Consider the following 18,896-nt stretch of genomic DNA (forward strand, 5'->3'; position numbering starts at 1 on the left):
CCAACAGTTGCTCATGACCTGGAGGTCCAGCGAACCTGTTACCCATTTTCCCCTGGGAGCCAGGAGTATCCCCGCGAGAGCTGCAGCTGTGTATCCCTTTGGGTGCCCTCCGGTTGTTACCAAGAGTGCTGCATGCCACGCTTTAGCCAGCCATTGAAGCTGGGCTGCTAGATAATATAACTCAGTGTCTGGCGCCGCTAAACCTGCCTCCGTCGTGGGTCTCTCTAGTTTATGCCAAGCTAATCTGTGACGTCCTGGTCCCCAAATAAGACTAGTGAGAATAGAGTCAATCTCCCGGAAGGTTAGGCGGGTACTGCCATGACATGTTATGCCGGCGGGATGATCTCACTTCCACCTGTTCCATGCATGCAGACAGGTGGCTGCCATTTTACATGTCCAATGTGTAATGTGTGTGAAAGTTAGTGTGTCATGGGTGACATTTGCTGACCTGCAGCCACATCAACACCGTTGACAGTCTATGGTGCATGACATCCAACTCTCTCCTGTTCCCAGGTACGATGGAAGGTTGAGGATGAGGAATGCACTGGTGTACAGGCCCCTAGTCGACCTTGCCACCCTGGAGGAGCGCCACATCATTCAGACTTATCGCCTGAACCGTGTGACTATCATGGAACTGGTGGCCCAGTTGGAGCAGGATCTGTTGCCCGCCATTCGCCCTACCAATGCCATCCCTCCCACAGTACAGGTATTGTCAGTCCTCCACTACCTTGCCTCAGGCTCCTCCCACGTCACAGTGGGCCTGGCAGCTGGGATGTCATAGCCCATGTTCAGCAACGTCCTGTGGGATGTACTATGTGCCCTGCTAAAACATCTGTGCAGCTACATCCAGCTGCCCCAACTGGCTCCTGACACCTGTGAGGCATCCAACTTCAGCTGGAGGGGAAAGTTACAATGAGGCCCACGGTCGTTCCAGACGGGTAATTGAGGGGTGCTTCTGCCTGCTGAAGGCAAGGTTCCAGTGCATGCATGCCTCGGGGGTGCCCTGCTCTACAAACCATAGAAGGTGTGCCAGATCATTGTGGTCTGCTGCATGCTGCACAAACTGGCCCTGAGGCGTCAGATCCCATTGCTGGATGCAGATGAGGGGGTAGCTGTACCAGTGGCTGATGAAGGGGACATGGGAAGTGACGAAGAGCAGGATGATGATGCAGCTGACTACAGGGCGGAGCTGATTCAACGTTACTTTGGCTGAGATGCAGGTATGTGTCAACTGTTTTGTATGTGTCCTCCATAACTGTCTGCCTTGTCCCTGATACCACATTTTGTCTGTGACTACTGATGGTATTGGTTGCAGCTTTGACTCTGGGTGGGACGGGCGGGGGTGTCACATGTGCCCATGACTCAGGTAGTCACAGTGTACAGATCAGGCCTATAGTTAGGCAGCTGTGCTGGTGCCCTAGTGCTGAACTATGACTATTACGCAATACCAGCTTTTGACAGAGCTGGGGGTGGGCACCTAAGAAACCCATTGGGCACATGCATTTTTTTTTTAACAAATTAGGCACAAGTACAAAAATAAAAAAATAGTGAATTCATGTCATAAAAAACATTCTGCACCAACATGTTATGTTCACTTTGCTGAGGAACTGGAAGAGCCGAAACTGGATACAGAAAAACTCAGAGGAAGAATGAACTGCGAGATGCTTTTGAGGGCAGTAAAGGGAGACGTGCAGGACTATTTCTTGCTACAACAATGAAGAGCTGGACCAAAAAGACTGAGGTTATAGGAAAAGCAATTGACTGGCGTCCCAAGCATGTTATGGCGGCAGTTATTTATGACCTCCATTATTCTTTATTCAAGACTAAATTCATTTTTTTCTGTCACTAACCAGGGCTTCTATTTTTCAAAGGGGGCTCTTCTAAGGATTGCCAACTGTAATACATAAATAAGAAAAAATGATTGCTAATAAAAATAAATAAATACAATTATACTTTGTTTATTTATTAAATAAATTAAATAAATAAACTAAATAATAAAAAAGATGTATTTAATTATAAATTAAATAAATAAAAAAGAAAAAATGTGGAATGCATATTAGCCGTACGTGGCGTCTGGAGGGCTGCTTTGTAAGAGTCACTTTCCTGCATTTTCAATGTATTAGAGGTCAGCGGCCGCCCACATCGCCATTTACCTTTGTGATCAGTATCTTCTCAGAATGATTAACAAGGACAAAGTGTTGGAACAAAAGTAGTTTTCCAATAACGTATAACGGGTCACAAATTCAGCGCTTTTAGGTCAAGTAAATGAGAATATCGACGTAAACAGTTACCGATCAATACCGGCAGGAGCTGAAAATAACGAGCCAAGCTTAGAACAACCTGAGGAATGTGTAACTTACACGTGTATACTTACGCGTGCTCCACAAAGGTCTGACAACAGGCACAAGAGTGTGAAATGGTGCTGCTTAACTAAAGTGAGTCTTCCACACATACAGGGTCACAAATCTACTTGTATAAATTGCGACTCATGCACACACACAAATGGCTTCCGTTATGCGTGAAAATACACCTTATACATTCACAAAATGTAAATATTTATTTGTAGAGGTATTCATTCATTAATGAGTTCTATTATGCATGAGATCTTTTTCTCAGAGAGTGAGTGTTCCGAGGAAAGGCGATGATATGAAATTTTGGGAACACTCTAAACTTCTTCCTTATTCGTTCCCACCCAGCAAATAGCCTGCGATTTATTTGAGCCAGCGGCAGGAGTACATCTGTTTCAAAGGTAGACACAGGAAGAGAACAGTGTAAAAATCAGCGAGTAATGGAAAGGTATCCCCAGGTATTGCGTCTATCAGACTTCTAGGGTTTTTGCAAGTACCCGTGTTGCTGCCACCCACCAGACGAGTTTCTGACCTCCTGCTGCTTGACCATCTCAAGCAGGGTAAGGCATAACAGAAGGAATTCCTGTGGGAGAGGGAGGCAACAACCTCTCACCATGAAAATAGGTGTTACAAGGCTTGGGAGGGGTAGCCTCCCCAAGCCACCGGTATGGTTTGAAGGGCACATTTGGTGCCCTCCTTGCATAAACCAGTTTGCACCAGTCCAGGGACCCCCGGTCCATGCTCTGGCGCACAACTGGATAGTGGAAAGGGGAGTCACCACTCCCCTGTCCATCACCACCCCAGGGGTGGTGCAAGAGTTCCTCCAGATGGCCACTTAATTCTGCCATCTGAATCCAAGTTGTGCAGAGGCCACTGGGAGCATCTGAGTGGCCAGGTCAGACAGGTGACGTCACAGCCCTCTCCTGATAGGTTGTCACCTTGCAGGTGATCAAACCCACTTTTAGGGCTCTTTAGGGGCTCCCTCTTGGGTGGATTCTCATACTCAATGTGCAAGATTCCACCAGGACTCCTCTGCATCGTTTACTTCCTCTTCTGGCCACTGGGACCGCAACTGGACTCTACAGGAACCAACAATCTGCATCTTCAGAGACGGCTTCGCTCTGCAACATTGTTTCTTCGGCTCCTTCCAGCAACTGCAACATTTCCCCATCTGTGCATCCTCTGAAGGGAGCACATCTGCAGTCTGTGTGGATCTGCTCTCCTCTGGACCTGCGTGGATCCTGCATCACAGGTAGTGGTCTGGAGTGGTCCCCTTGGTCCTCTCTACCAGCTGTCCAATTTGGGAGACAGGAAACCCTTGCCTCTCCTTTCAGGAGAGTATCCCTGTGCACCGCGACTCTTGTCTTGCAGCTACCAAGGCTTGTTTGCTCCTCCTCCAAGGGATCTTCAGGCTCCATGTAGCCCTGGCCTCCAGCATTTCTTCCTGCGACGGAAAGTCTCCTGTCTGCTGCTCCAGCGACATGGAACACTCCTCCAGGTGTGCTGAGTGGGCCTCACTGCGACTCCTGTGCCTGCTGCCAGTGAGTTGCCTCTGGAGGCTGCCTCCTCTTCTGGTGACTCTTCGAGCTGCTGAGGGTCACCCATACTCCCCTCCTTGGGTCGAGTCCCTTGGACCCTGCTGGTCCTCTTCAGCCTTGCAAAACCTTCATCTCCAACTCTTGCATTTGTCAAGGCTTGTTGGTGGTTTTCCAGCACCACATCATTTGCATCGCTCCTGGAACTCTTCTTCTCCGGAGCTGCACTGCTGGTCTTCTTCATCCACTGCCGACCTGGTTGTGCAACTATAGAAGGGTGGGTAGTGGCTCCTGCCACAACTGGACACAAACTCAAACTGGACTTGGTCCCCTTCCTTTACAGGTCATCTTCTGTCAGGATCCACCTTTGGGTTCTTCTAGTCTTGGTTGGCCTGCACAATCTTTTTCCAAAGTTCTCCTGTTGGGTTTGGGGAAACCAGGTACTTACCTCTTCTCTCCTGGTCGCTGGGGGGCACCCTGGTACTTACCTTTTGGGGTTACTAATTCCTCCAGCTCCCTTCTCCTGATTCCACATCCTTGGGTGGGAGACTGCCGTTCACATTCCACTTTCTTAGTGTATTATTTGGTCCCACCCCTAGGGCCTTCACTATTTGCTATTGCTTTGGCCAGTGTCTATCGCTTTCCATGCTATTTACTGATTTCTAATGTGTACATAATATTGTGTTTACCTACCTCCAGCTGAGGTATTGCCTCTACAGTATTTTAGTATGTGTGTTACTTTAATAAAGTACCTTTATTTTTATAACACTGTGTGGTTCTTTCATGTGTGTAAGTGCTGTGTAACTGTAGTGGTATTGCATAAGATTTTCATGTCTCCTAGATAAATCTTGGCTGCTCATCCACAGCTAACTCTATAGAGTCCTGGCTTCCTGGACACTGCCTACACTCACTAATAGGGAATACTTGGACCTTGTATAGGGTGATAACACCATATGTGTCCACCACACACCAGGCCAGCTTCCTGCAAAGGTCTGGAGTATTCCTGACTCTTCACCATTTCTTACCGCAGATCTAAGGTCATCATGTTCTGCTTAGAGCACAGAACATGGTAACAGTAACATACATCAATCACTGGTGAAACTCAATGTAGATTGTAGAGTCTGGGTGTAGCTCAGTTGTGTCCCTTGCACAACAAAATGGCTTATCCCTGAAAGCCTCTCATGTCAGGGAACTGGACAGTGGCACAGAAAGCTTCCTAAGCTTAAGTAGGATCTAATTTCCTCTTAGAACCTTTCTCTGAACATGCTAATTTTCCAGGAGATGTGCTGATGCTCAAGGATTATGTCCCTGTGCCTGTTTTCATCCCATCCAACAATTAACTTCCCTCATTCGGTTTGCATTATCCAGTAATAGCAGCATGGAGGTGGATGTTATAACAATCTTATCTCCCCCAGAGCTTCTGAACCTTCAAACTCCTCATCCACGCTCACAAGGCTCTCCACGACGCAGGCCCTGCCTACCTCACAAGCGTCTCAGCTTCCACGTACCCACCCGCCAGCTCCGCTCCGCCATCGTCGCCACCGTCCCCCGCATCCATCGTACCACAACCGGGGGGAGATCCTTCTCCCACCTTGCAGCCAAAACCTGGAACTTCCTCCCCGTCAACCTACGTCTGACCCAGGACTTCTTGACCTTCAGGAAACAGCTCAAGATCTGGCTATTCGAGCAGTAGCAACCCCCCCTGCGCCTTGAGACCCTAACGGGTGAGTAGCGCACTTAACAAGTGATTGATTGATTGATTTTATGCCTTCACATCGTGTCTGTTGATCCCATAAATGTCAGAACATTTAAGGGAACATAAAGTGAGATTATTTTGGTAGTTCCATTTCGAATAAGGAGATGTTAGTTTCCCTATGAAATGTAATTATGCCCATATTAGAAGCACACAATGAACCCACTCCCTTTGATCCCCCAGAGGCTTCTATCCCAGAAAGTTAGTCTCTTTCAGCCAGAAAGATGAAAGCAGAACAATGGCTTGCATAGCCATCTAGTTAAGGCAATTTTAAAATCTATTTTAAAATTTTACTTAGGCCATTGGAGCTCTTTTCAGCAATGATGCGTGGACCATTTCTTGTCTCATTTACATAGTGAATTTGCTTATGTATGACTATTTCTTTGGGATGGCTTTGAGAAAAACTTTTCTATTTCTACACTGGTTGATCAATGGATAGCAATTCAAACTTTCAATGAACTTTGGATCAGTGAAGGGAAAGGTGAAGTCTTAGCAGCTTGCCCCCCCCAACCCCCAAATGCTCTCTTCATCACGTCTTGTGGTTCATCCCCTCCCTGCTCCATGAAATCTTCCTTTGTTCATATAGGCACTACTGTATCCTTTTAAACATTTAGATTATGTGAGTGTTCAATTTCTCTCAAATAACAACTATGACGAGGATACATATAACTAATAAACATTACTGGTAAGTAGTTCACATATCACCTTCTTAGGTAAGTGTACAATCATTTGTAAAAAAAAGAATAGTAAAATACTTTAAATAAACACTAAACTAATATGTTTCACTTCCACCATTAACAGTCTACTTCTATCAAGTGGCGTATTTGCTCTTACTTATCCAACTAGTTATTAAGCAGCGATCTATAATTGTTTCTATAGGTAGACATGGCATCAGGGTATTAAATGAAATTTGTTTTTGGAAAATGGATTCTTCACGCACTGTAACTACACACATGCCCAGTTCCATTGGACCAAATTATGCAACGTCATAGGAAACATTGGTCCTTGGTTCTTGGTCAAGAAACATTATTTCCAAATTACATTTGTTTTAATCAAATCAACAACTGTGCTCTATAATGTATGAGACTCCTCTACAGGATGGTCATGAGCAAAGATTTAAGAAACACAATCCCTTACCTGTGTGCTGGAGCTGGAGTCACTCTGAAGACGAGCATGGCTCTGGGTCCCAGAACTACAGCTTTGGGAAGACTGCAAGAAGATCAAGGAAACCCTTAAGAAAGGAATACTATAGATCCAAAGAATTTAGAAGAAATGTTCAGTACAGGGCACATCCGACATAATACAACAATGTAAGATAGATGATATTCATTGCAGACATGATATTCATCATGATGTCCATTCTCTTGCAGTTCAGCAGGGATCTAAAGCTGCACTTTTGTAAATGTTAAGGATAAACTTGTGGGAAGACTCTGCTTCTTGCAGATGATCCTGTATCATGTCCTCAGGCATACACTCATGTACAACTCTTCGATGCTTGCTAGCTAGGACACTCACTGCAAATAGCAATTTAAGAACACGTACAATAGTACAATAGTATTCAGGGCTGAAATTTAATCTAACAAGACATATTTTCAAATTGAGAATATACCTTGATTACAGGCCATTGTTCCAATACTAAGTGGAACCTGGGGGTTTACATAGACCGATTTATCTCTCTCCACGCATGTAAACAAATTATACGCTCTCCCTACTTTGGTTTAATGAAAGTATCACTCGAAATGTTACCTCTGTTGCCTGTCCATGGTCTTTCTCTGCTGGTGCAGAGCACTATCTTAAGTAGACTTGATTATGGCAGCGCTTTCCTTCTTGGCGGTTCTAACTATCTTGGACCAGCACTTACATCGCATCCAGGCAGCAGAGTTGACTCTTGTGATTTCCCTGCCTCAATACTCTTCTACATCAGCAGCCTTGGTCTCTCTCCACTGGCGTCCCGCAGCTAAGTGTATCAACTTTAAATCCCTGTGCATAGCATATAGAGCATTTAATCATACTGGACCTTACCCTCTTAAGCACAAATTACAGCTCTATTTTCCATCCAGATTGCTGCGCTCTGCAAATGCTAATTTTCTAAAGATCCCTAAATTTGTTAAGGCGCATACAAGAGGGAAAGTTTTCTGTGTACAGACGGCTAGCCAGTGGAATTGCCTGGTGGTTTCCCTCCTCTCTATCAACAATCTCTAGACCGCTGAGAAGGAGGGGAGATACCCCATGCACAAGCACTATATTAGTGCTGAAACATACAATGGATGTTAAAGTTAATATTTATGTTGCATGTGTATAGAGGCAGATGGGTTACAACTGAAGATAAATGAGGGACTTTGGTTAGGAAGGCTTGTGAGTTTGGGGCCGATTTTTATGGAACGAGAAAATATGAAACTGTGGGTTCAGGATGGATGAAGCTTGAGTTAGGCTGTAATTAGGACAGTTCTTACCATTAGGCTACATGTGTAGCGGTGACAAAGATTGCTGTTATGACATGGTGGCAAATTGAGGTGACCTCTAAAGAGCTATCGCTGCCTCTTGGAGGCTTTCCCTGTGCAAATGGAACAGTTCAATCATACCACAGAGTAGTGAAACAGATTGTGTCTGTGACAAAAGTGGTGCACATTTTCAAGAAGTCCAGCAATAAAAAATATTTGGTCTTCAACTTAAGAGACAAAAGCTCCACGGTTCCCGTACGAAACACCTCAAACAGTATCTTTTGGGGTCACCTGGAGAAATTAGAACACTCAAAGACTCTCATTCTTTAAGTCGGGAGGTAGGAATCTTAGAGACTTGAGACTTTAAATCGAAAAATACAATGACAGACTAGACGGACAATTATGCTGCACATAGAAACATCACAGAGAACTAAGAAAGACAAAGGCAAGCACACAAGAACAGCATACAAAATCCAAAGAGAAGCTCATGACATTTATGGAAAAAAGGCACTGATCCTAAACTAAGCTGAAGGGATCAGGAGAAAATCATGGGTTTGCTGATGTTTCCAGGTGGCTTGGGCTATCCAGAACCTTAGCCAATAGTACAGAGGCCTTTAACAATATTACAGACTGTCAGCTATTCAATTTGGATGTAGGGGGTTAGCTGAGAATGCATATGTACATTTTATATTCATGTGTTATATTCAAGTAATAACAGAACGCAGATTTCTTACCTTTGAATTTCCCTGGCGTCAGACTGGATCTGGAAACTTTTGCTTGAGCAATACACTTGCTTGCACCGCTGAGTGGCTCAGTTCGGTTCCATGTGGCAGCGGCACTGGCACTGGCTGTGATGTCGCAGTCATCTACAGAGGCACCACCCAGGCATTCGGGCATCAGTTACTTTCTTCATGACTTTCCATGCCAAGAGTGCAGAGCAATGAAACAAACTGACAATTGTGTGTGAAGTCTAGGCCCTGTAAAGGGATTAACGTGACCCTAGCAAATAGGTCCGCGGAGTGGGGAGGCATAGGTGGGTGTAAGGAATCTGCAGCTAGATATAGGTGGTCATTACAACCCTGGAGGACGGTGTTAAAGCTGCGGAAATACCGCAAACAGGCCGGCGGACAAAAAAAGGGAATTATGACCATGGCGGTAACCGCCAACAAAGACAGCCACTTTAACACACCGCCCGCCACGGCAGTACAGACAAGCAGCACATCGGTTACTGCCAACAGACAGGCGGGAGACAATGTACCGCCCACACTATTACAACCCACCAATCCGCCACCTTTTCCAGGGCGGATTCACCGTGGATAAAAACACGGAGGAAACAGCTTTTGCTATGGGAAAACGCTCACCTCAACACATCCCACGAGGAAGGAGGACACCATGGAGCCCGAATTACAAATCCTACCTGCCCTTGTCTTTCTGCTCCTCTACGACCAACAGCTATGTAGGCGCCGAAGACACCGGTGAGTACTGCACCTACGACACGGGGAGGGGGGAGGCAAAAGTTAGGGGGACACCCAACAAACACCCCCTCCCCCACCCTCGCATATTACAACATACACACTAATGCAGTCACAAAAATCACAGTAACAACCCACAATCCCCCCAGAAGAATGAAAAGACAAAGCGAAATTCGGGCAAACATTGTAATGTGGCAATATACATGTCATACAAAAATATACAGATATATATATCTCAAAATCACTCTTATTTACACATACAATCCAAGAAGTAGTGCAGATATGTACAAAACAATGTCCGTGCACCAACAGTCCAAAAATGCATGGGCGAGGCCCACAAACTATACCTGACCAAAATCGGAGAGAACACTGCTGGGGCATCAGATAGAAACACTACAGGCACCTCAGTGGGAAGGGAAGGGGGGGCACCTCAGCCACATGAATGCGAAGCCAGATCCACGACGGGGCTCCATGCCCATTGATGTATCCTGGGGAGTGCAAAGCCACAGTCTCTCAAGTCTCTACAGTGGGTGGTTTGCCCACTGTGCCACCCTGGGGAGTGCAAAGCCACAGTCCCTCAAGTCTCTACAGTGGGTGGGTTGCCCACTGTGCCATCCTGGGGAGTGCAAAGCCACAGTCTCTCAAGTCTCTACAGTGGGTGGGTTGCCCACTGTGCCATCCTGGGGAGTGCAAAGCCACAGTCTCTCAAGTCTCTACAGTGGGTGGTTTGCCCACTGTGCCATCCTGGGGAGTGCAAAGCCACAGTCTCTCAAGTAGATGCAGTTCTCTACTGGTACTGGGTGGGACTGGTGCCCAGACTGGATGAGTCTCCCCGTGAAAGTTCATGTCCTGTCACTGTCCCAGCTGCACATGGGAGAAGGATGCCTGATGTGGCGGCCTCTTCATTCCTACACGGTGCATGCCCTGTTCAGCGGTGCTTTGCCATGGCGGTCTTTGCCCTGTTCAGCGGTGCTTTGCCATGGCGGTTCTTGGCTGTTCAGCTGTGCTTTGCCATGGCGGTTCTGGACTGTTCAGCGGTGCTTTGCCAAGGCGGTCTCTGGACTGTTCAGCAGTGCTTTGCCATGGCGGTCTTTGCCCTGTTCAGCGGTGCTTTGACATGGCGGTCTTTGCCCTGTTCAGCGGTGCTTTGACATGGCGGTCTTTGCCCTGTTCAGCTGTGCTTTGCCATGGCGGTTCTGGACTTTTCAGCGGTGCTTTGCCATGGCGGTCTTTGCCCTGTTCAGCGGTGCTTTGCCATGGCGGTTAAGGGCTGTTCAGTGGTGCTTTGCCATGGCGGTTCTGGACTGTTCAGCGGTGCTTTGCCATGGCGGTTCTGATACGGACAGTGGTGTGTGGCATGACGATCTCTACACTGGGAATTGGTGTGTGGCATGACGTTCTCTACAATGGGCATTGGTGGGTGGCATGACTTTCCATCATTGCCCAGTGGGGCTGTGGCATCCGGGCCCCTCCTGGGCACTGACTCCGGCGGTGGTCTCCTGACCACTGACGACACTTGGGCCCTCCTGGGCTGTGACTCCGGAGGTGGTTTCTGGACCAGTGACAATACATAGGCCCTCCTGGGCTGTGACTCCGGCGGTGGTTTCTGGACCAGTGACAATACTTGGGCCCTCCTGGGCTGTGACTCCGGCAGTGGTCTCCTGACCAGTAACGATACTTGGGCCCTCCTGGGCTGTGACTCCGGCGGTGGTCTCCTGACCAGTAACGATACTTGGGCCCTCCTGGGCTGTGACTCCGGCGGTGGTCTCCTGACCAGTAACGATACTTGGGCCCTCCTGGGCTGTGACTCCGGCGGTGGTCTCCTGACCAGTAACGATACTTGGGCCCTACTGGGCTGTGACTCCGGCGGTGGTTTCTGGACCAGTAACGATACTTGGGCCCTCCTGGGCTGTGACTCCGGCGGTGGTCTCGTGACCAGTAATGATACTTGGGCCCTCCTGGGCTGTGACTCCGGCGGTGGTCTCTGGACCAGTGACAATACTTGGGCCCTCCTGGGCTGTGACTCCAGCGGTGGTTTCTGGACCAGTGACGATACTTGGGCCCTCCTGGGCTGTGACTCCGGCGGTGGCGGTGGTCTCTGGACCAGTGACGACGGTGCTGGCGGTTGTGTCTGGACAGCCGGAAATGATGGCGCACTTCTCCGCCGTGACACTCACAACAGGCTGGGCAGACTTCCTCTGGACCTTCCCCTCCTTTGTTGGAGTTCCAGCTGACTCACCAATCCCCTTCGAACCCATGTCACTTGTTGTCCCACCAGGAGTCTTAACACGGTCCCGTCGTCCACTCTCCAATTTTAGAGCCTTTACAGTGGGTGGGCTGCCAGTGCCTTGGCTCCGGGTCCTACTGCCTGCCCTGGTGGCCGGTGCACTCCACAAACCTTGAACAGGCACCACTGGTATTGGAGGCTTTTTGGCTGAGGCACTACGACGGGACTGATGAATTGGAGGGGGGGGCCAAAAAGGTCAATTTCACATAGGGACAGTTTCTGACGGACACTGGGATGGGTAGCTGGAGGGGTTCTGGGAGTGGAGGAAGAGGAGGTGGTTGTAGGAGGTATCACTTTAGGAGTTTTGGGTGCAGGTGCAGGTACTGGAGGCTGTCGTGAGGTGGATGGATGTTGGGTGAGTGATTGCCGGCGTTTGTGTACTTTGGGAGAGGGCGTCGCAGACACACTGGGAGAGGACACAGGGGACGTGTAAATGGCAGTGGAGGTGGTGAGTGCAGGTGAGCGGCTTGTGGTGCTGGGTGTCCTGGTGCGAGTCCTAGTGCCTGTAGATGTGGTGCATGCAGGTGTGTGTGTAGACGAGACTGGGAGGGAGGAGGGAGAAGAGGAGGAGGGGGACACAGTGGAGACAGTGGATGTTGCTGTGTCTGTATGTGGGTGAGGCTGCGCGAGTGCCTGTGGTGTGTGTGGTGCCTATGTTTGCTTGAGCTACTTGTGTGTGTTGACTTGTGTGCATGCTGGTCTGTAGGTGTGCTTGGGATGGGCTGGGGTACAGGGGATTGGGTCTGGGTGGAGGAAGTTGGAGGAGGGAGGCTGGACACAGGGACAATGGCTGCCATCAGTGCTGAGGCCAGAGATTGCAGGGTTCACTGAAGGACAGCCTGACCAGAATGAATGCCCTCCAGGAATGCATTACCATGTTGCAACTCTCGTTCTACACCCTGGATGGCATTCACAATGGTAGACTGCCCAACAGTGAGTGACCTGAGGAGGTCAATGGCCTCCTCACTGAGGGCAGCTGGGGTGACTGGGGCAGGGCCTGAGGTGCCTGGGGCGAAGGTGATGCCCACCCTCCTGGGTGAGCGGGCACGGGGCGAACGCTGAGGGGCTGCTGGGAGGGCGGTGCTGGTAGGGGAGGTGGCGGCTGTACCTGTAGAATTGGGGCGCACAGATGGTGCCGCCACCACAGGGGAGCTCCCATCGGCGGACAAGTCCGTGTCGCTGGTTGGTGATCCGGTGGCCGACGTGAAGCTCCCCTCCCCCTCCGTCCCACTGGTGCATTCAGAGTCTGTGGTGTGGCCCTCCATGGCCATGTGGGATGCAGCTCCCTCGTGCTCCGGTGCCACTGTACCTTCGCCTGATGATGCTGATGTACAAGAGGACAGGGAGAGCAGGAAAAGGGGGGGGGAGACAGAAGAAAGAGAGTTTTAGTGCATGGCATTCCGCTACCGTTGGCGGACAAGACAGACGCAGCAGCCCCCTGCATAACGCCGTGCTCCTGCCCTCTGCACATGCAATTTCTGGGATATGGCCTACATGGCAATGGTGGACATCTGCGCACATGGATGCCACAGGGGCAACTATACCTCAACTTGGCACTCTGCTGAGGTGGGGTTGAGTGCCACATGGCCTACATTATAGAGGGGCCTTGCCTACCGAATTCGCCCTGGCCTAGGGACACCCACAGCCCACCTCCCCCACCCAGACACCTCCACTGCACGCAGAGTCCGCAGAATGAGGTTGTACTCACCCCCTTGTGTCTGCTGTGATGTCCTCAAGCGCCCATCCAACTCCGGGTAGGCCACCGCCAGGATCCGGAACATCAGGGGGGTCATGGTGCGATGGGCACCCCTCCCACGTTGGGAGGCCATCCCCAGCTGAGCCTCCGCCATCTTCTTGCTGCAGCGGCGAATGTCCTCCCATCTCTTCCGGCAGAGGGTGCCCCGTCTCTGGTGGGCCCCCAGGGTCCGGACGTCCTTGGCGATGGCACGCCAAATGTCCCTCTTCTGGTGGGCGCTGACCTACATGACATGCACAAGGGAAGAGGAACAGTCATTACCAACTGCACCGTCAATGTGAGTGGCCCCCTCCCTACTCTGGCCATGTGGCCCATTCATTCACATGCATTAATGTTCTATGTACTCTGCCCCCTTCCCTCTTCCACCCAGCCCTCTCCACCCAGGCCTAGCCCATACAACGTGCTCCCTGTGTACTAACCTGTTGGTCTGGAGGACCGTAGAGTAGCGTGTACTGGGGGAGGACCCCATCCACAAGTTTCTCCAACTCCTGTGCAGTGAAGGCAGGGGCCCTTTCCCCAGACGCAGCAGCCATCGTCGCTTCCAGACCGAGGTCACAGCAGCACTAGCAGTGTAGGTCCTCTCCTGTCGAAAGTCAGGTATCTAGTGATTGAACAGATAGAAAATGGCGGTGACGACCGCGGCGGTGACGTCCGCGGCGGTGCGCATCTTCACCGCCGGCGCACCTGTTCATTGGCTCCTAGGACCCATAGGGTCCAATGTTAACCAATGCAGCATTGCGCCGCGGTCTACGACCGCCTACCGTGACGGTGTGCAACGCCAGCGCAGTTACCCCACAATCCCATTGTCCCAGTTTAGAGGTCAGGCAGCCGCCATTTCAGGGGCCCACATGGCTTCATTTACTACTGCGTCACACATAGCTAGGCCTACACTCAACACACATACAGGAAGGGTTTTGTGTCTGGTGTAGTCTTGTGTGTAACTGTGGGTACATACCTGGAGGAATAGTGACTGGTTCTTCGCTGTTGTCCTTCGTAGGCACCGTCAGCTGGGACATATGAGAAGATGGCGGAATCCTCCGGTGTACCGACCGCTGGTGGACCTGTTGACAATGGAAGAAAGACATGTCATTGTCACCTACAGGTTTGACCGTGCCACTATCCAGGAACTATGTACCCAATTGGAGCTAGACCTGATGTCACCGATCCGCCATCCGACTGGAATCCCCCCTGACGTGCAGGTGCTGTCAGTGCTCCATTTCCTTGCAAGTGGGTCATTTCAGACAACAGTGGCCATGGCATCAGGGATGTCCCAGCCTATGTTTTCCAACATGTTGTCCAGAGTGTTGTCTGCCCTGCTGAAACACGTAAGGAGATACATCATATTCCCTCAGGTGGAGGATTTACCTACAGTGAAAGGTGACTTCTATGCCCTTGGACATATCCCCAACGTCATAGGTGCCATTGATGGGACCCATGTAGCTCTGGTCCCCCCTGCAGGAGTGAACAGGTGTACAGGAACAGGAAGAGTTATCATTCCATGAATGTCCAGATGGTCTGTTTGGCAGACCAGTACATCTCGCAGGTAAATGCTATGTTCCCTGGCTCTGTGCATGACGCCTACATCCTGCGCAATAGCAGCATCCCTGATATGATGGCTCAACTCCAGAGGCACCATGTATGGCTATTGGGGGACTCTGGTTACCCCAACCTTTCCTGGCTATTGACCCCAGTGAGGAATCCCAGGACCAGGGCAGAGGAACGGTACAATGATGCCCATGGGCGGACTAGGAGGGTTATCGAACGCACCTTCGGCCTCCTTAAGGCCAGGTTCAGGTGCCGCCATATGACAGGTGGATCCCTATTCTACTCACCGAAGAAGGTGTGCGACATCATCGTCGCCTGCTCCATAATTTGGCATTGCGACGCCAGGTGCCTTTTCTGCAGGAGGATGATCCAGATGACGGTGTTGTAGCAACTGTGGAGCCTGTGGACAGTGATGAGGATGAAGCTGAGGAAGAAGAAAACGACAACAGGGAGTCAGTCATACAGCAATATTTTCAGTGACACACAGGTGAGAACATTTTCTGGTTTAACATTATATTAACTTTCACACGTCTACCTCTATCCTGTACCTACATTTCACTCACTATTTGTTAATTGAGTTGTACCCTTCCATTTCAGTTTCACAAGTGTGGTAACCTACGTGTCAACTGCTTGCATCCTTCAAGGGCTTGTGATGTGTGACATAGGTATGTTAGCCTTACAATGGGTAACCCATTATGACACTGTGATTGATAATACAAAGTACCAAATCATAGACTGACTCCAGATTTTTTGGTGTTTCAAGGGTGTTTATTTAAGTGCTCAAAAAATGATGGGGGGTTGTAAAATGGTGATGGGTGATGGTGGAGGAATGTCTAAGGCAGAGTCCAGTCTATTAGTCTCACAGGTGCACTGGCCATCTGGGCACTGGAAGTGGAGCTGGGGCAGTTCGAATATGGACAAGGTAACAAAGTGGGACAGTGGGGGGACAATCAGGGTGGTCTTATTTCCTGGCGGGGGTCTTGCCATCTTGCTCTGTCCTGTTCCTGGATCTCAGGGACCGCTTGCGTGGTGGTTGTCCGTTTGCAGGGGGTGGGGTGCTGGTCCTGTGGCGGGGCGTCCTGTCCACTAGCGCCGGCGGAGGTGGTGGGCAGTTCATCGTCCTGGCTAGTGTCAGGGGCCCCTTGGAGTGCCACGGTGTGCCTCAAGGTCTTTTGAATGTCCGTCAGCACCCCTACGATGGTGCCCAGGGCGGAGACGATGGTCCTGAGCTCCTCCCCGAACCCCAAATACTGCTCCTCCTGCAGACGCAGGGTCTCCTGCAACTTGTCCAGGACCGTCCCCATTGTCTCCTGGGAGTGGTGGTAGGCTCCCATGATGGAGGAGAGGGCCTCGTGGAGAGTTGGTTCCCTTGGCCTGTCCTCACTCTGTCGCACAGCAGCCCTCCCAGTTCCCCGGTGTTCCTGTGCCTCCATCCCCTGGCCCGTGTGCCCACTACCACTGCCCCCAGGTCCCTGTTGTTGTTGGGGTGGTGGGTTAGCCTGGGTGCCCTGTAGTGGCGGACACACCGCTGATTGACCTGTCCTGGGTAGGGAGGTTTGGGCCTGCTGGGTGGGTGCTGTGCTGGTGTTACCAGAGGGTGGAAGCTCGGTGTTGGGCTGTGGCTGGGCAAGGGGAACCGACTGTCCTGAGGCCCACGATGGTCCGGGCTGGTCATCAAGATCCAGTGGGGCAGAGGTGCTGTCGTCACTGTGGGCCTCTTCTGGGGGTGGAGTGGTGTTGTCTGGACCCTCTGGTGTGGTGACGGTCCTTCGGGTTCCTGCAGGGGTATAAGAACATGATTATTGCATGTGTGTGTTTCATGGTGTGCAATGGGTGGGTGTGCGTGAACCCCAGTGCAGGCATTCCTGTGTGGGGGCTTGTGTGATGATGGTTGGGGGGGTGTTCTGGGTATGTGCAGTGAGCATGCTTTAGTGAGGGGTGACCATGCTTAGTTGTGTCATGCAGGGCTTGGTGTTGGGATGGGTGGTTTGTGTTATGGGTAGATTAGTGAGGATTAGGGGTGATAGGGGAGGGTGTGAGGGTGGGGGTGTGTGATAGCATGCAGGTAGGGTGGGGGATGTGATAGTTAAGATTTGACTTACCAGTGTCCCATCCTCCACCAACTCCTCCGAGGCCCTCAGGATGCAAGATGGTCAAGACTTGCTCCTCCCATGTTGTTAGTTGTGGGGGAGGAGGTGGGGGTCTGCCGCCAGTCCGCTGCACCACGATGTTGTGCCTGGAGACCGTGGAACGCACCTTCCCCCGTAGGTCGTTCCACCTCTTCCTGATGTCCTCCCTATTTCTTTGGTGCTGTCCCACGGCGTTCACCCTGTCCACTATTCTGCACCATAACTCCATCTTCCTGGCTATTGATGTGTGCTGTACCTGTGAGCCAAATAGCTGTGGCTCTACCCGGACGATTTCCTCCACCATGACCCTGAGCTCCTCCTCGGAGAAGCGGGGGTGTCTTTGGCGTGACATGGGGTGGTGTGTGTGAGGTGTGGTGTGGTGTATGTGGTGATGAGTGTGGTGAGTGTAGTGGTATGTGGTGTTTTGTGCGTGGATGTTGTGTGGGTGATGGTGTTGTGTGCCTCTGTGTGATGGGGTTGTCAATAGCTGTGCTCTCTCTCTCGCCTTCTCTCAGAATTTCTGGTTGTAGGGGTTTGTGGGTGATGTGGGTGTGTATTTTATATTGTGTTGGGTGTGTGGGAGCGGTGTGTGTATGTGTATCAGGTGTGTGTATTTGGATTTGTCCAATGTGGCGGTGTTTTGGAGCTGTGTGTGTATTTTGAGCGCGGCGGTGTGTACCGCCAATGGAATACCGCGGTTGAATGACCGCCAAGTGGATTCGTGGGTTGTAATAGCATGGGCGTGTTTCTGTTGGCGTGAAGGTGGAGGATTTGTTTCTGCATGTTTATCGCTGACCTTTGGTGTGGCGGTGTTGTGTGGGTGTCTGAATTTCGGCGGATTCCGTGATGTGTGTCATAATAGCAGTGGCGGTCTACCGCGGCCGCGGCGGTGTATTGGCGGTCTTCTGCACGGCGGTAAGCGCCTTATACCGCCAATGTTGTAATGACCCCCATAGTCTCTACCAGATAATACGCTACTAAAGGTAAGTAACTTGTTCATCTGATGGAGACCTCTAGCTGCAGAAGAGAATCTGTCAGCTGTTGAACCATCAGGGTTATGCATTGCTGTTCCAGTCATGTCCGGTGACGTAAGGGCTCTTAAAAAGGGTCAACGGCCCCACCACGCCCTGCTTGTTGCAGTACCACATGACGGTTGTGTTCTCCGTGAACACCTGCACTAACTTCTCCTTGACAGAGGGAAGAAATGCCTTCAATGCTATACGGATTGCCCGGAACTCAAACAGGTTAATGTCCGCCGGGGACCAGAGTCCTCTGATCTCCACATCTCCCAGATGGCCACCCCATCCCAGACAAAACGCATCTGTCACTATTGTGTGGTCTGTTTGGGGAGGGGAGAGGAGTCTGCCTCTGACCCAATTGTGGTTAGTAATCCACCACTGCAGGTCTTTCCCAGTTCCGTCTGAGATCTGGACCATGTTGGAGAGCTTTCCCTGATGCTACGCCTAGTGGAACTTCAGGTACCACTGCAAAGCCTGCATATGCCATCTGGTATGATTTACCAGCAGGATGCAAGAGGCCATCAGAGCCTCAGAGTCAGTCTCACATGAAACCCAGGATAGAGGCTGAAACATCAGTATCATAACCTGGATATCGTGGACTTGCTGCTCGG

General features: G+C 50.6%; 1 protein-coding gene across 3 annotated transcripts in view; it reads right to left on the reverse strand.

Annotated features, from left to right (window-relative positions):
- The window catches only part of SGSM1 (small G protein signaling modulator 1), a 950,757-nt gene that overhangs the window by 231,502 nt on the left and 700,359 nt on the right, over positions 1-18,896 (reverse strand). For all 3 annotated transcript variants that reach the window (XM_069214718.1, XM_069214717.1, XM_069214716.1), the window contains one exon: positions 6,774-6,845. In XM_069214718.1, the coding sequence (XP_069070819.1) occupies positions 6,774-6,845 (72 nt within the window). The remainder of the gene's footprint in view (positions 1-6,773; positions 6,846-18,896) is intronic.

This window comes from Pleurodeles waltl, chromosome 11, assembly GCF_031143425.1.
Source record: "Pleurodeles waltl isolate 20211129_DDA chromosome 11, aPleWal1.hap1.20221129, whole genome shotgun sequence".
NCBI classification, from domain to species: domain Eukaryota; kingdom Metazoa; phylum Chordata; class Amphibia; order Caudata; family Salamandridae; genus Pleurodeles; species Pleurodeles waltl.